The sequence below is a fragment of the Cnephaeus nilssonii genome, assembly GCF_951640355.1.
Source record: "Cnephaeus nilssonii genome assembly, chromosome: 2".
Taxonomy (NCBI): domain Eukaryota; kingdom Metazoa; phylum Chordata; class Mammalia; order Chiroptera; family Vespertilionidae; genus Cnephaeus; species Cnephaeus nilssonii.
Window position 1 is genome coordinate 44666194 of NC_137073.1, and position 22110 is coordinate 44688303.

Below are 22110 nucleotides of genomic sequence, written 5' to 3' on the forward strand. Positions count from 1 at the left end.
AACCTGGGAATTGAACTGTGACCTCCTAGTTCATAGGTCGATGCTCAACTACTGAGCCAACTTCTTAATTTACCTTTCCCTCAAAATGCTTTGCATTTTCTACCCCGGGATCTTTGCTGAAATCTCTCTCTACCCAAAAAGCCATCTTCTATCTACCTGAGCAACATCCTAATTCCTTGTCCTTTCTGTACCACTCTCATGACTTACTTGCCTTTGTTGTCTACTCACTACCTATATTTTATTTTCCTATGTTCACTTAATATATTTTTATTAAAAAATAAGTTCATTTTAAAAGGAAACTAGATAATGTATGTGAATGGAAACTGATACTACTCCCCTAACTATATCATAATAAAAATCATTGAATTTTTTTTAAATGATTAAAATCAATTCAATGAGATAAAAAAATCCCCAATACTATTTCTTTCTAGTCAGATATTGTTGCCTGCCAAAGGCCTTGCCCCACGTCTACCTACATGGTACAAAAGGTGAGTCAGTCTGAGTAAGGTGGCGAAAGCCATTCAGCCGCAAACACAGGCATTCTTCGCGAATGATACAAAGCATTCCAAAGGAACCAAACAGGGACTAATCTAGTTATGTGATTTCAGGTGATTTAACATTAGGCCCGGGGCCTCCTAGAATTGTTTACTGTACCACCACCAATGGTACATGCCCCACGTACCGCATGCCCCTGCTTTCCAAAGCTTCCTGCCAGTGCCATCCATCTCAACAGTTTTACCTCCAGTATCTCCGCCACAGCCCTTCCTGAACCCCTCTAAGTGATGCAGCGCTCCCCTTGCATGTCCGTCCTTACTTTCTTGTCTGCTATCTCCTCCAGAATGAGAACTCCGCAAGGGCAGAGCCGGGTCTCCACACTGCACGCCCTTCTAGGTGGAGGCTCCACACTACCTTACACCTGCTCAGATTCCGGGTGCACACCTGTCTTAATTTCCCTGGTGAGGAGTTTTGAAGTGTCTTTTAAAAATTCCAAACCAGTTTCTAAACGAACTGAAACATGTCCTAGTAGTTCTTGAATAGGTGATACAGTGATCAATATGGTAAAAGGCACAGGGATAAGTATCTGAATCTCTTTGCTCTTCCTTAGATTTGGGGGTATTATACAGCAATGGATATCATAGCAACAATAATTACTACTGGGGAGTCATTCTTGGTGTGCTAAGTAAGAGCTACCCTATTTAGGGCAGTTTTTGTTTTAAAGGGAAGTAAGTGTGCCTAGCAGGCTGGGAAGGGGGGGTTGTGTTTCACAGTGTCTGGGTTCTGTTTCTGGGGTGGACAGAGGGGCTGAGTACTTTCTATGATAAATCCAAATGTCATTTATGCCTAGGAAGAATCAGTTCATACTATCAGGGTCAATTTGGTCAAGAGACATAGGACACAGATCTCCGTAAGTGAATAAGAACAGTATTAATTAACATTTTTATAAAACACTAGAGGCCCTATGCATGAAGATTCATGCAAGAATAGGCCTTCCTTCCTCTGGCTGCTGGCACCGGCTTCCCTCCAGCACCCGGGACCCGGGCTGCTTTGCTCCTGCCACTGCCAGGCACCTGGGACCTGGGCTGCTTTGCTCCAGCAGCCGCCAGGCATCTGGGACAGGGGCAGCTTCACTCCAGCCGCTGCCGCCACCCATCGGGGGTGTGCTTTGAGCCGCGCCCACACCCCTGGTGTGTGTCTGCTGGGGCTGGGGGCAGCACGAAGTCCCCTTCCACCCATCTGCGCACGCAGCTCCTCCTGAGCGATCGTGATGCCCAGCTAATTTGCATATTATGTGTTTATATATACAGATTAGGAGGTGATTTATCATGGTCCTTTTAAAGTATCTAGACTCATTTTCTGAAAGACTGGTGGCCTTATAAGATTTAAATACACGGTTCTATGATGCTCATTTCATAAGGCCATGAATATAATTTTACTGAGTCAAATGATTAGTACGATTTATGGACATATCTTTGTTCCTGAGAAATATTACTAATGACCTGTAGTGGACATTTTATATTAAGTTCTTGCTAAATAATAGAACCTCCGATTAAAACAATATTTCTAGGATAAAGACAACCCACTTTATTGAAATTTTCTTCTTCATATGATTTTGAATGTTCTCATTGCTGCAAAAGGCAGAAGATACCTTAGAAAAAGAGTATGGAATTTCTCTCTAAAATGCAAACCAATGCATAAGTAATACATGCTTAAGAAAAATCAAGTTTTTAGAACGTATGATTTGAGTCAGTTTCTAAATCTGAAAATTAAATCTACCCTAAAGGGACAGTCCCCCCCTCCCCTTGAACTAAACTCTTGTTAATGTTCTATTTATGCCATTCAGTCTACTTCTGCTTTGAAAAGGATGGTGAGAGAAGTTAACGGATGTGCCAAAAAGAAGGGTTTACCCTCTTCCATTTTCAGCATGATCCATCGTTAATGCCATTTGCTGATGCTGGAATGAAGGAAACAGATGCTACTGTTGGACATGAAATGTCGTCTCATACAGTATTTTTAAGCTGTCAGCTGTACAGTTAGTCTTTATATAGGCAACGGACAAGTGCTTCTCTGTACCTTCATTTCCCTGAAACATACAAATACACAAATGCCGGAACTCCACCCACATTCCAATGCAGGGCACAGTCTACAGCAAATATCCAGAAAGAATTCTGCCATATTTCCCCTGTTGATGAATAAAAATGAAATCTTTTTTTCACTATATCCTACAGAATTAAATAAAACCATATACCATACTTATACCATACTACCCCAGCCAAAATTTAGAAACTGTGTTGAAATGAATGTTGAGACCCTAGCCAACATCAAAAGGAATTAAATTCTTGAATAGCAAATGTCTCACATCATTTTTCTTCCATTACGTTGGTATTATCACAAAATAGCACAATCTTAGATACAGGCACACAAAACAGGAAACTGAAGAATTCTTGGATTAAGAGACCAGCTTCCAAATGTAGGCCTTAACAATATCCCAGCTCTCCAAGGTTTTAATGGCATCTAATAAAGTATCAAGGGGTCAGGAGTTGGGTCATCTTTTCTTGAGCTGACTTATGGCTCATTGCATTCTGATGGAGGGTGAAGAATCCGAGACATTTTAACATATATATTTTTGAATCGTTAGGGATAGCTGAAAAGATGCCTAGAACTCTGGCTGGAGGCTGGTGTTGGGTCAGCAAAGGTCTTAGTAACAGCTATTCCTTTGTCTCTGGGCTCCATGCAACACGGTGGCCCAAGCCGAGAAAGGCCAACACACTGGGCCCTTCTGGTCTTAGAGGCAAGACTTTCTTTTCACAATTGAGATCATTTTGACCAGGAGCTGACGTTGTCACCTAATATTTGATTGAACTTCAGGGAATGTACGTTCGTGGTTAAAGAGGGTTGAGACCTTTATTTTGCTGTCGAAGTCCGATAAAGACCATTTCTCATCTTCTAGGTATAAACTAACAAATGAATGCTGGGATTTTAGTTGTTAAAAGCATTACATGGGGTGTATAGGCCTCCTTTACTCAGCCTAAAGAGTTTTAGATTTGAATTTATCCACTGTATCTCTGTCTCCAAATCAAGTAACAGCTTTCTTTTCTCTAATCTTACTCCTAAAAATTGCTTTTTATTTTAAACTAGACTTAATGGTAATTAACTTCTTTGGGTTGATCCATGCCCCAATGGCTCGAACCCAGGAAGATGTACAATTCCAATGAATTGAAACAGAGAGATGCTTTTGTGGGAAAACAAACAAAAAAACTAGTAGAGAAAAAAGCAAGTATTTCAAACACAAGGGTCACACCTAAAACACTCCTTTTCCCATTGCTCCATAAGATGTACTAGAAGTGTTTTGATAATAAAGCCAGTCTGACCCAAATTTAAAAGACAACTCTCCATGGACAGACCTGGTCTGGTTAAAACCTTTCCATGGGTCTATGCTGAGCTTAGGCCTAACCACTGTGATTCAAAACACTGGCTAGAAGCCTAGCCAGCGTGGCTCAGTGGTTGAGCATCAACCTATGAACCAGGAGGTCATGGTTCGATCGTCAGGGCACATGCCCACATTGTGGGCTCAATCTCCAATGTAGGGCATGCAGAAGGCAACCAATCAATGATTCTCTCTCATCATGGATGTTTCTATCTCTCTCTTCCTCTCCCTTCCTTTCTGAAATCAATAAAAATATATTAAAAAACAACAACAACACTGGCTAGGAGATTGAATATCACCCAGACGGCCTCCAAAGGAATGAGCAAGAAGGTCCTACTGGGCCTTCTGAAATGCCCCCCATATGCACAGTATATTCTGAATGTCCATCATGATTTTAGTTTTAGCTGACTGCTGGCACCATGGATGGTACAACCACCTAGTGTGTACATTCCCTCCTGTACCTAAAAAACAGACAGCCAGGCCAGATGATGGATCATCATTAATCAATCTTTGGATGATCCACGAATCTCATGAAAACAGCAAAGACTTGAATTCTGCAAAATATTTAACCCTCTAGATCATATGTCTATCCTCACACTTCATTGGCTATGAAGCATTTTCTGTTTCCCTACAATGTGCCCATCATCATAAAACCTACAAGAGTCTTGATCACTGCAAAGGTAGAGGAGATTAACATTTTAGATCAGGGAATCGTTTCATTCACGAAAATCTGGCTTGTTTAAGCAGTTCTCTCTTTCCCATGGCAGCATCCTGCTGGAACAAGCAGAGGGTATTCGGGGCACAGGATTCCTGTATTTTCAAAAGACCAGATTTTTATCAAGCTCTAACCCAATGCACAGCAGAGCCTATTCTATTCTGTTCTGCCTGGGTCTTGAAAACAGGAGGGGACCATGAGCAGCACAGAAGAACAAGCATTTCAGAGCCAAGGTCATGTTCAAACCAAGTATAGCAACCAATCCTGTTCTTTATAAATTTATGATTTATTTCTAAATTTGGCAAAGGAAGTCTAGTTGTTCCAAAAAATCAGTAATAACTTTACCCTAACCCAAACTAAAAATATTTGCATGCATTTTGTATTTTAAATTATCATCCCATGGCACAATTCCACATTTGAAAAAATAAAATAAAAGCTCAGAGACTAACACTTGCACAGAGTTTAAGATTTAGAAAGGGAAACCTTTTTTTACTGTTGTTAGAGATATTCTCATCTAATAAATGCTGTGTCAACTTTAGCACTTCCACAAAATGTGGTGTTAAGACTTCTTAAATCCCTAAGGCCCTTCCCCCCCACCCCACCCCCGCCAAAAAAAGCTGCTTAGAATAAGAAAGACAGGGGAAAAACATTTTTACTAAGGCAGAGAAAGTTACACTTTTTAGGAAGCAGGCAAGAAAATACGAAATTATCTTTATCATCCAGAAACAACAGCTATAGGCAACAAGATACCAAAAACATTTGGTATCTGTCAAAATCATATAATTCTTCCTGGGTTGTTAAAGGGCTACCTGACAAAAAATTATCTAAGAATCACTAGATTGACTGGAAGTAACTTTTGGGGGTGGGTGAGAAATGCTACTTCTAGTGGAGCTTAGATTTAAGAAGACAAGTCACACAGTACATGTTTAAGGTGCTACACAGGCAAGTGAAGATTATTTCCCCTTTATCTACCTCAGGAGGGAGATGATTTAAAAGGAGCAAAAAAAAAAAAAAGAAAGAAATAATAATAAAAACAAATAAATGGAGCTAAGCATAAAAGAGGCAATAAGGAGAGAATACTGACTCTAGCTGACTCTCATGACTATTCAAAATACCCTATTATTCCATTAAAAAAAACCAGCATAAAATAAGTTTCAATTTGTATAACAGAAAATTTCAGGTGAAGTGATGGCCTGGAAAAAATGAGAAACCAAAGTGGTTGGCTTTGAGCTTCACACTTATCAGACATGTTGAAATGAGTGACAAAGACCTATTCTGTCCAGAAATCCCCCACTTACTTTATTTTTAAGCCTGGAAACTGGTTAGTCATATCTATACTGAACACTTCCTGTCCAGAGGCATGATGAAGGCAACAAACTGCCAAGTTTAGTAGCTGCCTACATTTAATCAATTGAGTCATTCATGGACTAAAAAACAGCATCAAACATTAAAAAAAAATCTGGCTAACTGAAGATATACAATGAAAACAGGTTTGACTATTTCATGGACTACAGATAGATAGTGGGGGGGGGCGGTTAGAAAACAACAGACAATGTTACTTTAAGAGACTATTTGCTGGTATTCTCTGTGATATTCTAGACCACCACTACCAAATATAACAGCTCTCTCATTCCCACCCTCCACAATTAAATAGTCCAATTGACATTCCACATCTTCATTTACAAAAGGGCCTGAAGACTGTAGAATGTCAACAAAATCAACTTACTCCTCTTTTCTTTTCACTTGGTCCAATTATATTTTAAAGGAAGGGCCTTCTGAGAGTTTAAAAGAAACAAATATGCAGAGGATTAAAATATACATCAGGAATGTAAACTTTATTACCTGGTCTAATCAACTGGTCTAACACCATAAGAACCCATCTTTGGAAAGAAAGGAACTCAATTAAGGATTTTAAGAATGACCCTTTCCTGAGAAACCCTGAGGGCTGTGTCAGGCTTCAGCTCGGCCGCCTCTCCCAAGAGCATTATAATTTACCTGATTAACCCTTATACGTGTTCAAACAAGCCAGCTGAATTCCACTGCTGAGAGCAACAAGAACACCTCCCCTCCCCATGACTTAACCACATGCACAGAGGGCAACCTCAAAGCATGCTGGGATAGATAGCAACCACCAGTAATTGCTCCCGTTCTCTAAGGTTATCAGCTTGATCATCAAGTCAGAGGTATGGTCGAGTGAGCCAACTAATTTAAAGCAGCCCTCCCCATAAAAGGCCTCAGCCTGCATTTCTTCAGTGAGCCTGCTTACCGTCAGGCTTGTTAATGAGTGAACCCCCGAGAAGTGAGGTTCAGCTTCACAGGAGGGGGTGAGGGCTCTCTACTCCTTCAAAAGCCATTCACTGAAAGTTCCACCGGCCTTCCGGAAAATGGATGGCACGACCCAGCTGAAGGCTTTGAAATGACAGCCGCAGGCTGGCATTACTGCTTTTCTAATTCATCATCGGTTTGCAAGCTATTTGAGGAAATCATTTTTATAACCCAGTAGGACAGTCACTAGAAATCCAAGCCAACACCACACAGCCCTGGCTTCTGACTGGCCCCAACTGAGAGTTGGAAATTCAGCAGCGGCATTCCTGGGTGTCACGTCCTTGTTTATGGGTCTGCATGAACCCGCCTGAGAATTGGAGTGCTCCCCTGCCCTGCACACAGCACTCGTTCACAGCTCCAAGTCTGTGTCCTACTCTGGAAACCACACAGCCCTGCACGACCCTCATATGCCCACAACTCAGGCATATGCCCTTGGCCAGAATCGAACCCAGGACCCTTCAGTCTGCAGGCCGGGGCTCTATCCACTGAGCCATACCAGTCAGGGTGAAATAAGTATCTCTTAATTGGGTAAATATCGTAGGCAGGCCACGGGTGGGTTTGATCTTGGGTGTGATGATAAACCTCCTTCTTTATACAGTGTTGAGTGAAGCTCTCTAATCACTGACACAAGCATTATCTCATTGGTTCTCACAAGGGAGGAGCCACCTAGCATATTTCCATTGGCGTGACAATTGCTTAGCACCTCAGAATGGCTCAACTTAATGGCTCAATTTGGGTGTGGCCCAAGTCCTATTTAACACATAGAAGAGTAAAGCCCTTGCAGTCCACGGTGTGTCAAATCTAGGACATTCCTGGCTGAAGCATCAGCGGTTTTCCTAAACAGGTGTTCCTGTCACAGCTAGGAAAAACATGGGGGAGAGAAAGTGAAGGCGAAAGGGAGGGGAGAAAAATTCTCTATTTCTCAGACGGGCCAAAGCTTCGCAGGATGAAGAGCTGGATTAAATTTTCTCCTACCTCAGCTTGTCACCCTCGGGCACAGAGCTGATTTTGTGTGATGCCACAGGGAGGGGTCGGAGATGACAGGGGAGATCAGAAAGGAATCTGCTGGCAATTGTGACATGAAGGCCAGTGAAGACACGAAGGTCTCCCTCCCTCAGGAGATGGGGCAGGTGCTCACAGCGGGGCAGTCATCTCCAGGGCCCCACAGGCCTCCCTCGTTCCCATTAAACATTGACTGAATACTTGAGATGTGTTCTCAGCTCTTCCAAGACCAGCTCTTCAAACCCAGGCTCTCAGCTTTTACCGAGGCCCTAAGAGAAGCAATCTTCCAGGGTGGTTCTCTTTAGACGTGGCTGACCATGCCTCTCCCAGGCTCTCCTCCTCCTGGCTTCCAAAGCCCCTGTTCCTTCTGGTTTTCCTCCTACCGCTTGAGCTCCCCCATTTCTGTTCCCTATACCTCTTTCCCTTGTAGAAGTGGGTGTTCTCAGAGGCTAACTCCTTCTCTCTCGTCAGTCACTCCCTCGGAGATCACATAAGGAGAATCACCTCCCCCATGATGACTGGATATTCCCACACTTGACTGCCCAGGCTCCTTTGACCCAGGCTCAGTCTTTTCTTCCAGACCAACCAAGGGCCCTTGGGGGCTTGGTATCCCGAAAACACTGCTTTGCATCTGCCCTCTTCCAGCTCAGCACCTGCGTCCCTCCTAGAAGGCATCTCAGGCATGCTGTAGTCTAATATGAAAGCCTGCATTTTTCTAACGAGAAACCTGAAGCTCATAGAGACTAATCAGCCACTGAAGGCTGCACAGACAACCAAGGAGGCCAGCTCGCCTGACCCCCAGTGCCGGTCTCTTACCCGCAGTGTCCCTGTGGGCAGCCGAGTCTGGCCCCATGGACCACTGCAATGTGGCTCACCAGTGCCCTCCATGAACCCCCCACTCCATAATGCTGTAAGCGTCCTTCCTTCACTCTCCCCTTGCCTACAGGGCCAAGCTGAAGCCCGCTAACCCCTCTATACTGCCCATCATGACTTTTGATGAACACTCCCTCCCCTAGATTCTCACAGAGTCTGCTGCCCCATCCTCTGTGCTGTTCTCATCCTGAGCTCCCCATCGTGTATTCTGTCCTATGAGTGCCCATGTGCTGTATGTGATGGCCTGAACCATAAGTTCTTGGAGGGCAGGGTCCTCCATACACACACACACACACACACACACACACACACACACACACACACACCTCTGCTTCCCCAAGCTCAGTCTTTTGTTGCATGAGTATCTGAGGCTCAGGGAAGGTGGCAGTGATTTAGGGCAAGAGGCTGCCCCCTGGAAGTAAACAGTGACCTGTCCACCGCAAGCAGAACAGCCTGCATTTCTGGGGAAGCCTCTGGTCCCCAGCTCAGCCTAGCTGAGTGGGCCATGTGATAACACACACCTGGGCCAGGTGAGCTGGCAGCAAGCACAGATGGCCTGTCAACTTGGAAGGTAAAGTCATGAGTTGTTTATTCTCTTTTGGGGAGTCAACCCTGACTTAGGCAAAAAAAGGCCTTAAGGCTTCAGGAGCCGAAAGCTATTGTGGTCCTTGGGGGCATTGTGTTCCGTGGCCTCTTTGCCTCACCATTTCCTGGGAAGCAACTTTGCTCATCGTTATTTATAAAATTAAATCTTATTTGTCACTAAAAGTGCACTGCAATGTGAGTCCACAGTACCACCACTTACACAAACGCAAATGCCCGTACAACTTTAAAACCATAAATACCACGAGGTACCAGCCTAGGAGCACAGGCTTCGCAGTCGTACCCAGTCCCAGACCAGCACGCCCTCAGCCATTTACTGCCTGCTCAACACTCACTCCAGCTCTAACTTTGCTTTAGGGTTCTTCAGCCTTTTAAACAAGTTTTAAGCAATTGTTTTCACTGTTTCAAATATCTTGGTCTGCGGCTGGGGGCGCAGTGGGCTGCAGCCCCACAGCCATTTCCTGAAAGAGAATGCAATTTGATTCCCAGAACACACCAGGCCTGAGGTGCTGCATGTGTGTGTGTGTGTGTGTGTGTGTGTGTGACACCCATCTGCTCCTGCAACGGCATGTCCGGTGTCTGAATGCTGACTCCCTTCCCACCCACCCACACGCACACCTTCTCACCCAGCAAGACAGCCCCTGCCCAGCCAGCACCCTCAAAGGCTAATTTTCCTGAATGATGCTCCCAAAGGAATGAAAACAAGTGAGCTCACTGTGTGATTGCCTCTCACTCCGTCTACCACTTTCAAAACCAGGGATCTCATAGGCACTATGCGCAGAGCTGAAGTTGATTTCACAATGCTTCATCTCTTCCTCTCCTCGGGTACACGCAGGAGAAGTGAAATGGGAAATCTCCAAGTGTCAACCATTCCATTAAAGTTCCCCCCAAAGGTAGTGAGAGATGCCTATACAAGCAGATCTGTCCTGCTTCAAGATCTCACGCAAAAATCCAGGATGCCAAGACCTACGTTTGCAAAATTTCTTGTTTGCCAAACCGGCACAAGGGGGTTAGAAAGGGCCGAGACACCACTTCTCTGGGCCTCAGCTCCTTTTCTCTGAAGTGAGGAGGTGAGACAGAGGACCTGCAACATGGCTTTGAACTCTAAACATGGTGATTCTACTTGTGTTGTTAGTCATTTTTATTATAAAAGTCTTCTCACTGCAGATCTTCCTTAAATCTTACAGATATATAAACTGATTTGATTTTTTAAAAATAACTCAGTCAATGCTATGTTGTAGGCACACTCCACTAAATGAGGAGAGGTGTACACCATGCCGATCTCACTGTTTCTGACGTGGTTGCCATCTTGTTCGCACAGACAGAAATGTTGACAAACGGGTTGTAGCAAACCCAGCGACCCCGCATTATTCTGAAATGAACTCACTGGGTCCTGAGGTTTTCTGGCCCTCCTGCTTTCTCTTTCCCCTGCCCACTTTTTGGCTACTTCCTGGTAAACAGCCAGGAGCAGGGAATTGAATCATCCACATGATCCTGACTGTTCCCTGGCATCCTAATTAGGGGACAAGAAGGTGTGATGCATAGTCAATCTGATGAAAACTTCAGAAGTGAGGAAGAGAAGGCCCAAATATACATAAGCTTACAGAGCGGGGGTGTCAGGCAGTACCAGGTTACTCGTGACACCCACTGTTGAGGAGACAGCAGGGCACACATCTCTAACTGGATTGTCCACTTTTAGCCCCTGTCAGCACACCTCACTCCAAGCCTAATGTCCACATAAAAGGAAACATAATCACATCGAAGTCCAGTGTTTTGAGCTAGGCTGCACCCTTGATAGCAGGGGTTCTCAAACTTTTTAAACAGGGGGCCAGTTCACTGTCCCTCAGACCGTTGGAGGGCCGGACTATAGTTTAAAAAAAAACTATGAACAAATTCCTATGCACACTGCACATATCTTATTTTGAAGTAAAAAAACAAAACGGCAAAAACACCCACATGTGGCCCGCGGGCCGTAGTTTGAGGACGCCTGCTTTATAGTATCCATGACATCAAGGTCAGCAGCGCCAAGTGCCATGCATTTCATCGGAGCCGAACCACCACATCACCCGCTGTCCTCTCCATTCCCTCTGCCATGCAAGGGCTGGGGAAGGGGAGAAGACGTACAGTGATGCTTAGCAGCGGTGCTATTATAGAAGCTGCCACCCCATGTGAGGTTAAAACAGTGAGGACACCACATGGTGTGGCAGCTTCTATAATACCACTGGGGTGTTTGATGACCGAAGAGGACATTCCTAAGTCACCACCATGGAACAACTGAACTTCTCTATATCCTGCCTTGTATTGGTCCCACTCTTTCTAGTGGAAGTCTCTACTTTCTGTGCCCCTTGGAGAGCCATAAGCCCTAGCAGGTTGGGGGATGCTGAACATGAGGTCCCTGGAAGGTTCTGCAAGCCAGCCTGTTGGCACAATGGGCTTGGGGGGGGGTGGTGTGGGTAACCTTCAGGCATACCTCTTTCCTGGCACTTGACTGACCTTAATCATTTGAATGGCAAGCTGATTGATCAAAACGGGCTTCTGGAAAACCCACGAGGGAATTGGGGACCCAGTTACGGCAGACTCTGGTGAGACGGACTCAAGGTAACCAGGAGCCCAGAGAAACTTCTGCAGAAGCACTGAGAACATAGCAGCCTGCTAAAAGATGGTGAAACTGAGTGGGGCTACAATTGAGAGTGCAAATGCCTGTCCATAGTCCCCACCAATTAATGTATTATTAGGAGATAGGATGAATCAACTGAGTGGAACACAACTGTGCTGAGAATCATTCACTGGTGTATGTATACACCTTCCAGATTCTAAAGAAACTTGAAACTCCGTGCATGCTGCAAAGTCACCCAGTTGTGATAAAGTAACACACACATTAATTGAACCTTGTTTCACGCCAGTGACCAGGGAAGTCTACACTCTCTGTCTCAAGCTGGCCACTGCCCCAGGAAGTGAGGTCCCTCTTGTCCCACAGGTGCTCCGGTCCCTCTCTGCAGCGGGCTCCAGGCACCTCCTAGCCAGTCCTGCTGGGCTCCTTGGTCTGAAGGGTGCACTCCAGACTCCCTGTCTGTGCCCTGAGCAGTAGAGAAAGGGGCAGGGTCCTGGCTATTCTCTTTCCCCTCCAAGATACCTGGTCTCTCCACTCCTGAGTGCCAAGCTACCTGCAGAGGGGAGGGCGGCTTCTGGACATCACAGAAGCACCTCAGGCTTTATGTTCAGTCTGCCTTTGCTCTACTCCTGATTCCACTTTCCCATAGCTTTGTAGTTTTAGGCCCCATTTTTAACCTCTCTGAACCTCAGTTTCCTTAAGTGTTATGTGTAATTAACACAAAGCGTTATTATGTAAGTATTAAATGAGATAATATACACAATCATATCCTTAGCACCATGTCTGGCACATGGAAGAGCTTAATACATTTTAGTTTCACAATTGTTTCTTCAGTCTTCAAGGCAATTGGAGATGCCAGCAAGCCACTCTGGCCCTTGACCCCAGAGATCAAAGGCGCATGCTTGTTTTGTCTCTGCCATTAAATGTATTATAGTGGGGACACCCTAAATGGGTTTGTCCTCTAGGTCTGAAAGGCACTATTCTTATATAGTGAGGTTAGATGACTTCTTACTCTAAACGTTTCATCAGATCATATGATCTTTTAAATAAATAAATTAATTTGATAATGCTTTATTAGGCCCTCCTATACGAGAGGCCCAAGGTCAAGTACCAGAGATTTGGAAAAAATAATATAAATCTTGCTGTCAAAAAGCTCATAATGAAATGGAGGCAAAGGTAAAGAAAACTAATAATCGTAACACACGAAACGTGGTGCAACTGAGGGGAGTACAGGGGGTTAGGGGAACTCTCTGAAAGAGCATCTACTCCAAACGACCCCCCTGAGGAGAGGCAAGAGAGTGATCCCAACAAAGGAAACAGCATTTGTTGAGGGAAAAAGGAAGTAAGTAAAAGGGCAACACTAGGGTTGGACGGAGCAGTCCGGTGGTGTGGTCGATACTGGTTGTTGTTTTGGTGATCCACGTTGGACTCCCTTCCTTTTCTGAGAAACCCTCATTTTGCAAGTGTTGGTAGGAGTTGGCCTCTCTCCCACTACAAAAGCTGGAACCAGAAGTTCCCTCTCCCACGGGCAGCAAGGGGTAGATACACAATCTAGCATTGATGAATCAGATGATTTATGTCTGGGATTTTTGAATGTTCAGGATGACCAAATATTCGGCCACATCAGAAGTCCCAGCAGTGACAGAACTGAAAAATACAGAGGAGGAAAAGGCCATGGTGAGTTCCTTACCAGGCAATTCTAGGGTATGTCCTCACTGCACCTCCTGATGCATTTTCAGAGGAGGTGTGAACGACCTTTCTGTGGAGGTGTGAACTACCCAATACACTCTCAATAAACTTCTCCTGCTTATGATAGCAGGAATCAACTTGTATCCAAGAATCCTGATGACAGAGGTGGTTATTATCACCATTAGGGTACAAATGCTGAGGGCACGAAGCAGAGATGGGGGAGATACATTCAACAAATAATGAGGAGGTTGAAGTGTCAGGTAGAATCTGAGGATAAAGGGCAGTGTCAAGGACAACTTGCAGATTTGTAATCTGGAAGCCAAAGAGAGCAATGATCAGTGAAAATACAAAGGGAGGACCAGATTTATGGAGAGTAGGAAATGATGGGCTCAGTTTACTGAATTTGAGGTTGACTACATGACATTCAAAGCATCGTGTTTACCAGCTGCTGGGTGTACAGGTGGCTCTGGGAAGAGCCCAGGCTGGAGAGCGAGGAGATTAGAAATCAACAGCTGGAAAGGGGAAGGGAAATCGGGTGAGTGTTGTGTCATAGGAACCAAGGAAGGAGTTGAGGGTTGCAGAGACATTGGCCTCCTGGTGTCCAATGCTGCAAAAAAAGATCAAGTAAGACCAGGACAGAAATGTGAATGCTGATCATTGGTGATTTTAGCCCCTGGGAAGTCACTGGTGATTTTGGCAATTTCAGTGAAGTGGTAGAAAAAAGACAGACTTCAATGGGTTGAAGGATGAACAAGAGTGAGAAAGTAGGCAACATGCAAAAGCTTTTTTCTTTTTAAAGGGTTCATTTTAAAGGAGAAAGGAATATCTAAAATTGAACAAAATATTGAGTATTACTTTTTTAAATGGAGATCATTCATTCATTTTATAAAATACTAGTGGCCCAGTGCACAAATTCATGCACATTGAAAGGAAATTAATTAGAAGAAATATTTTAATATCGCTTTTTGCCCTTTCTCTGTAATAGAAGTGTCAACTAAATTCACACTCGACAATGACAGATTGAAACACACACGTGCAATTGGTGCCAGTGAGAGCTTTATATGCATCGCACATGCACGGGTCAACTTAGCCTTGTATAGATATAGAATAGACTTGCTTAATTAGACCTGCTTTCTGATGTAGCTAAACTTTTTCCAGCCCAGTGAAGCACCCCAACTTCTCTTTCAGGTAATTGTCAGCAACACAGCAGTAAATATCAACACGATGCAGATTATTATTGTAGATCATGCAGGGAGAACAAAGGGTAAAATATTTAACTGCAGCAGTGTTTGACTATATTCTGTGCAGTGAGAAAACCTGAAGTCATTTTCAAGGTCCACCATTTCTTACTTCTTTTCATTTGGGTCTAGTTTCTAAGCTTTCTAAATCTCCGTTTTCCAGCTAATTAAAAGAAAATAGGATTCCACCAAGTCTCCTATCTACCTACTCCGGGACTTCTGTGAGGATCAAATGAGATGAGGCACGGGAAAACACTTCACAGACATTTGGTTACAGTGTGAAATGTTTCCACCTGGCTATAAAGCAAGTCATGTTCCTGGGCTGAAGAAACTACAAGGAGGCTAGTCGCTAGGGAAAGGAAGCCAGGCGTTGCTAACGTGATGTCATTACTTGGATGGTCGGACACTTAGCATATTATATATATATATATATATATATATATATATATATATATATATATATATATCACTTCTTACTGGATATGTCTTGGATATACAATGAAGAATAAAACAGACATGGTTTTGCCCATAAGGGCTTATGGTTTAGAGAAGAGATGCTAAACTATGTGGTGAGTGGCATTGAGAAAAAGAATAGGTGCTCTGAGAAAGGACAATAAGGGATCCTAATTTAGGTTGGAGATTCAGGAAAAGCCTCCAACCAGGGAATGATCAGGAAAAGGGGTCAGGTGGGGAGAAGGATATTTCAGGCAAAAAGAACAGCAAGCGCTGACACCCTGAAGTAGGGAGGTTGAGCACATCTACACACAGACATGAAGGAGCGGGGGAAGACATGCAGCAGACTGGTGCGGTGAGGAGCCCGAGGTGGAAGGAGTGGCCTTCTGCAGTGAGAACGACACACACCTGTTCCAGACACCAGGCGGGTGGGTGTGGGTGGAGGTGAGCCTGTGGGTCTGGAAGCAGGAAGTTGAGGGAGTTGTCTAATGGCTACTGTTTTCTTTGTGAAATAGCAGGCCTGGTGAGGCATGCATGACTGCGTGAGGTGGTGGCGGGAAATGCAATTATGGGCAATGGAGGAGGAGCCGAGCTCATTCACAGAGCAACCCTTAGGCTTTTCCAAGTCCTCTCAAGGCAACCCTCCTTAACAATGGCGTCCTCACTTTCTGGTACCAAAGCTTCAAAACCAGGGCGAAGGAGCCCTGGATCCCTGGATGCTTAGCACTAGAAAGACACTCAGAGATCTTAACTGCCATTCATTTTTCCTACTATCTAATTAAGTAATTTACTCAGCAGAAAGCAACTAAATGCCAAAAACGTGGCCATCAACCCCGCTCCTCAGGAGGCCCTCATCTGTTGGATGGATACTGTTTATATCTTTCCTTTTAATGGCTTCCCCTTTTTAATAAAGTGGGGTTTTCCTTCACATCTCTTGCTTTCTTATCATTGTATGCCTGAATATCTTAAATGTATTCAGCTTTTACTAAAGTGAGGCCTGAGTTACTTTCCTCTGTTTAATACTCAAGCACAATTACGTAATTATTTGTAAGCAGGCAAAATTAAATCAATTCTTTAGGAGATTGCTATAGACTCAGGATGAAAGTTCACCATTCCTGGCATGGGATGAAGTACATTCTAAGCTATGATGGCTTAACAATATCTCCAGTCATTGCTACTACATTCACAAATATCTTGGCCTCCAAGGACCTCTGAATCTGACTTGATATTTTTTTCAGATTCATCCCCAAACAAAGTATACTAGTTTTGCCCCTCGGTTCAGAATAATGACTTAAAAGTATCTCCCATTACAGCATGAAGGCATGAAGCATCTGAAGACAATCTTCTTGCAATGAAGACATTGTGAAGAGCTTATGGTGATGTCACACTGCATGGGATACAGAAGTCCACAGGCAGGGGCGGGGGGGGGGGGGGAGGGGAGCGGGAAACTAAGGAGAAGGGAAAGGAGTAATAAAGATAGAGAAGTGAGATGTTATCTACACAGCATAGCTCCTTTCATAGACATCTCAGTGGTGGGTCTAGATTCCAGCCAATAACCAGCCTTGAAAGAGCTGCCCGGGACACATGAAAGCGCACACACACACACACACACACACACTCACACTCACTCACTCTCACACACACACATACACACACACTCACACACACACACACACACACACACACACTCACACTCACTCACCCTTTACCTCCTGGCACAAGCTGCACTAATTCCATCTGTTAATAAAGTATGTGATCAATCTCCCTCAAGAGTTATTCCATATTCTACCCTACTTGCCATCAATTTAAAACTCTAGCACCTCATATTCGTTTACAAGAAACATTCTGGGCTTTCTGTAAGTAGCATGGGAGGCCAGATAATTTGCTGCAGATCTGTGGAATGAAAATGATGACACGTGGAGGTGAGGTGAGGAGGGGGACCATTCCCGGACCTCTTTACACTCATTTTCAGGGTTACAGCCAGAGAGCTGGGCAGGAGGAAAGGATGTGGGCGCTGCCAGAGAAATATACAATGCCCTTCGGGATACTGTCTATCTACTTTCTCCCCTCTCCCTTTGTACCCAAGAGAAAGGAAAAACCTGCCTGGGAGAAATGACCGACTTAAATGCTACTTGTCAGTGAGACAAAAGTTCACCATTGGATCCTCTCATCCCACTTCCTCTTTGCCTTCCTTCAACTGCTTTTGACTTAGAGATTGCTGCTAATGAGACAGAAAAGAGAAGTATCCATCAGCACACAGCTCCGTCAGGACGGAGGTCACAGCCAGGAAACGGTAATCCCCCAAGCTCCACATCAAGCCCAGAAGCAATGCTCCTGGGCTGTCATTTTCATTCGCACCAGCCCCGCGTTTCTATGAAGCGAGCCTCTTTTTGATTGACTGCTTCCGTCCCATGGCATAAGAAGGTAAAACGTCAGCCCGCAGAGACATTACGAAACACGGAGCTTTTACTTTGGCAGAACCAGTAAGAGACAGGAGAGGACAACTTCCAAGGGCTCTCCTCCGGCTTCTGAGGCTCCCGGGGCTGGAGCTGCTGCGATGGACTTAAAATGGACCAGTTGGCCAAGAGGCTACTTGAAAAGAAAAGGGATTTCACAACCTTGAACACTCGGCGCCCTGACTCTGATTTCCACCCCAGCCACCCCCACTCCCACCCCCGCGTACAAGAGGACTTTTGTAGACACAAAGTCTCAGGAAACAAAGCATACAAACACTCACACACAAATAAACCCCCCGAACTAACACGAGCGTATAATTGTGTTTTGGTTGGAGCTTTTCCAGCCTTGTCACCCGTTCTCTGTTAGGAGTACATGAAACCCTTGGCTTCGGCAAAGTTAGAGACAGACAAACTCTCCTCAGTTTCCAGCTGCACAAGGCTCCAGTCATCTCTCTCGGCCCCTCCGGCCCCCAACAGAATGAACTCGCTGCTGAAAAGCCAGCAAGGGGAAAAACACACAAAAAAACCCGATTCCCCGAATAAAGAGCTTTCACTTCTCCCCCTCCCTCGGCTTCCCCTTTTAGCCTCGAACACAGGGCGGTTCTAATCTCTGAAGCCCTTTTCCAGGGACCCCCGACTCTGGGGACTCTTCCCGGGGGTCGGGCTCCGGGCTGTCCCGATGCAGGGGCGCTTTTCCAAGCACAGTTTGCATTCTTGGAGGCAATCCCCGGGCCGGGCCGTTTCCAGAGAAATCTACAGCGCAGCCTTCAGTGGGCTGCCCGGGAGCTGGGTCCAGCTCTTCCCCCCATGGGCTCTGAAGGGCTGCTGGATGGGGAGGGCACCGAGCTAGGCACACGCAGCTCGAACGGGGCTGGGGAGGCGCAGGGACAGGAACAAAGTTCCCACCGCTCCCAGGAACACTCCCATCTGCTCCCCCCTGCGCCCTTCCTCCACATTCCCCCGCCAAACCGGGCCGGGCCCCCCGAGAAATCAAAATCATACCTTCCTTGGGTTCTTCGGCTTCGGAGTGCATGGTGTCGGGGTCACCCGCTGCAGGGCGGCCGCCTCTGGAACGGCACTCGGGCCGGCCACAAGTTCGCTTCGATGCCAAGCCCAAACGCGACGCAAAATAAAAGGAAGGAAAGCCACTAAAATCAAAACCTCCCCCGGGGAGGGAGGGCTGGTGGCGGAGCGGGGATTTTAAGGGGGAAAGTTCGGAACGAGTGACGAATCGCAGCTCAGCTGGGCGGCGGGAGTCCGCCCCCGGGCGCTCGCCCCAGCCCGTCCCGGGGCGGAGGCGACCTGGCGGCCCGCGGGCAGGGGCGCAGGGCTCGGGGCGCCGGCAGGTGGGGAGCAGGCCAGACCCCCGCCCGGCTCTCTGAGAGGCGGGGCAGAGGGGTGCGGCCGGCGAAGGAAACTGAGACAGGCTAGGCCAGCGAAATACATGCTCAGTAAAGTTAAAAAAAAAAAAAAAAAGCGCGCTGCAACGTAGGAAATGCATTAGCAGTGCAGGACAAGTTTCTGAATCTTTGGGTGACATTGTTCCGATGCCCATTTAGCTTTCCTTGTTTTGGGGGGTCTCATACGCCCTCAAATTGGGGATTTTAAAGCTGCTGGGTTTGGCACGTTACTTTTGCAGGAAAGTAACGTGGATACGGGTCCATGTGACTGGAAGGACCTGCTCACAAGCCTAAGAGGAGGGACTTTGGAAGAGAGAGGGGCCGGCCGGCCTCCACCCCTTACCTTGCAGGGGGAAAGCAGACCCAGCAGCTCACTCGGTGTGGCGGGGCGAGCACGGTACTCCCAGCCCAGCCCGGATGCGCCGAGGGCTCTGCAGTCACCAAGGGCCACCCTCAGAGCGCGCCTTTCCCTCCCCAGCTTCTCAGAACAATCCTGGAGAACTTCCTTCAAGATGCCCAAGGCGGGTCGGGGGTCGGGGGTCGGAGGTCGGAGGTCTGGAGTGGGGGGTAGGGGTAGGGGGTGAGGGGTGTATCCAAGCCTTTGAAATGCTGTTAGAATAAAGAGGCTCGAGCCCCCCTCCCCCCCCCCTCCCCGAGAAGAATCGCAATTCTGCCCCCAGGTCTGGTCCACAGGCTCCTACAATTGGCTGAGAGGAAGGCATTTTGGCTTAGTCAAGCCTTGGTTTTTACTTCAGAGAAGTGGGGACAAGGCCTGCCATCCATACACGTGTCTTATGCAAAGATTTACAGAGCGATTAGAAAAATGTGATAGAAGTTATATTCTTTCAATAAATTTATTTCCAGCTGCTTTCCTCCCTCATTTCCCATTTTTATATGGGGGGGGCGGGGGGGGGGTAAGAGGAAAGGCACTATGATAAACTTAATAAAAACAATATACAAAATAGATGGATTTAAAGAGCCTGAATTAAAATTTAGTTCTGCCCGTTATTATTTGTATGACTTTGATCATATTAATGAACCACTCTGAGCCTTTTCTCATCTGGAAAATGAGGATAAAAATAGTATTATTTACTTCACAGATATATGTTTGGTGTTGAATAAGGTAATATAAACAAATGATTTTGAAAACCACAAAGTACCACGCAGATGATTACAAATTATCACACCATGAAAAGTAAATTTTTGTAAAAGATGCTCTTGGGTTTTATTTCAATATTGGGTTTGAACAGAAAAGAAGTATTTACGCTATTCACAAGCAGCAAAGGCTATTATAAATGTTAATATAAGGCCTAGATATGAGATCACTTCCAACTGCTGAGTGATTCTAACATGCCTAAGACCCAAGCAGAATTTTATCTCAGTATCACTGTCAGGGAAGGCTGATGAGAGGAAGACATCGCCAGTCAGAGAGGAGAGAGGAGGAGAAACATCTGGAAAATATCAGTACTGCAGAGCCTCCCGGAAACGGACCTCACCGCCAAAAGGGTAACAAGCTGCACCCCCGGAGAGTCGCAGCGGCGCGGTCCCTCCGCTACATCCTGCGGCAGGAGCGGCTCAGGTGGGTCCTCCACCCAGCAACCTCAGACGTGGAAGAGACAAGAGGATCATTCTGAATCCAAAGAAATGCTCCCTCCCTAGTCAGAAGCGACCTTGCCCGTCCTGAGGAAAGGACATTCTGGGAGCCCACCACCACCATCTGTCTTTGCCCTCCCCCACAGCAGCCCAGATGTCCCCCTCCCACCCCCGCCCCAGCCCTGCAGGGTCTCATCACTGCACAGTGCACAGGAGAGATAGCTCCGGTCATCTATAATTGGAGGAAGGCGCAACACCTTTTCAAGGTGATGATTATGCAAAGTCAGGCAGCCCAAATTCCAGGCCCCATCCACCACAGGCAGTACTCACTTTCAACCTCTTCTTTCAGCGAGTGCCCCCCCCCCCCCCCAGTAAGAACTGTTTGCTAAATGTCATTTTGCAAGTCTAATGATATACTAAGCACTTAAGGTGTGTCAAAATACATGTCCTTAATGTCCTACTTGTTTTTCCATGGGGTTCCCCAAAAGACCTTCAGCCCAGCTCAGGTTAGCCAAGGAGAACAACTGCTGAGTGAACAGTTCAAACGCTGCCACGTCAGCCTTGAAATTCAATTGAGAGTCATTTCAGCAGCTCGGGTGATCTTTGAACATTCACCATGATCCTCAGGAAACCTGGAGAGGAACTTAATGTCCTGATCTAGCTGATGTGCAAGGAATGCTCAGCTTATTTTTTTTTTTTCCACTGGTAAAAGTATGTGAATAAGGATGCTCCTCATTCACCTGTACAACCTCAAAGCCCTCTATGTTCCCTGGACACTACATTGCCCCATGGCCCCACCCTGCAAAATGATGACAAAAGGCCGCTGGTTCTCTGGGACTTCCACATACACACTAGGTCAGTCACTTCCTCTTGATTTTGCTCTGCGTCTTTTTGTTTGTTTGTTTGTTTTGTTGTTGTTATTAATTCTCACCTGAGAATATTTTTCCATTTTTTTTTTTTTTTTTTTTAGAGAGAGTGGAAGGGAGAGGGAGAGACACAGAGAGAGAAACATCGATGTGAGAGATGCACATTGACTGGTTACCTCCCGCATATGTCCCGACCAGGGCCGGGGATCAAACCTGCAACCGAGGTGTGTGCCCTTGGCCAGGAATCAAACCCGGGACCCTTCAATCCACAGGCTGATGCTCTATCCACTGAGCCAAACTGGCTAGGGCTTGCTCTGCATTTATTCCAAAGGGGATCAGCTCCTTTCTAGCCCTAGTGAAT

The 22110-nt window shown here is 45.9% G+C and overlaps 1 protein-coding gene across 4 annotated transcripts in view; it reads right to left on the reverse strand.

Moving 5' to 3' along the window:
• TNFAIP8 (TNF alpha induced protein 8) overlaps window positions 1-22110 on the reverse strand; it is a 111952-nt gene that overhangs the window by 20512 nt on the left and 69330 nt on the right. Inside the window, exon 1 of one of the 4 annotated variants that reach the window (XM_079793289.1) lies at window positions 19634-19706. The exons of 2 other annotated variants lie outside the window; for them this stretch is intronic. Coding sequence is in view for 1 of the 2 variants with exons in the window: in XM_079793290.1 (XP_079649416.1) it covers window positions 18893-18923 (31 nt within the window). In the remaining variant the exon portion in view is untranslated. Of the gene's footprint in view, window positions 1-18892; window positions 19300-19633; window positions 19707-22110 lie in introns of those variants that run through there. One more of the 4 variants, XM_079793290.1, reaches the window with a different exon arrangement.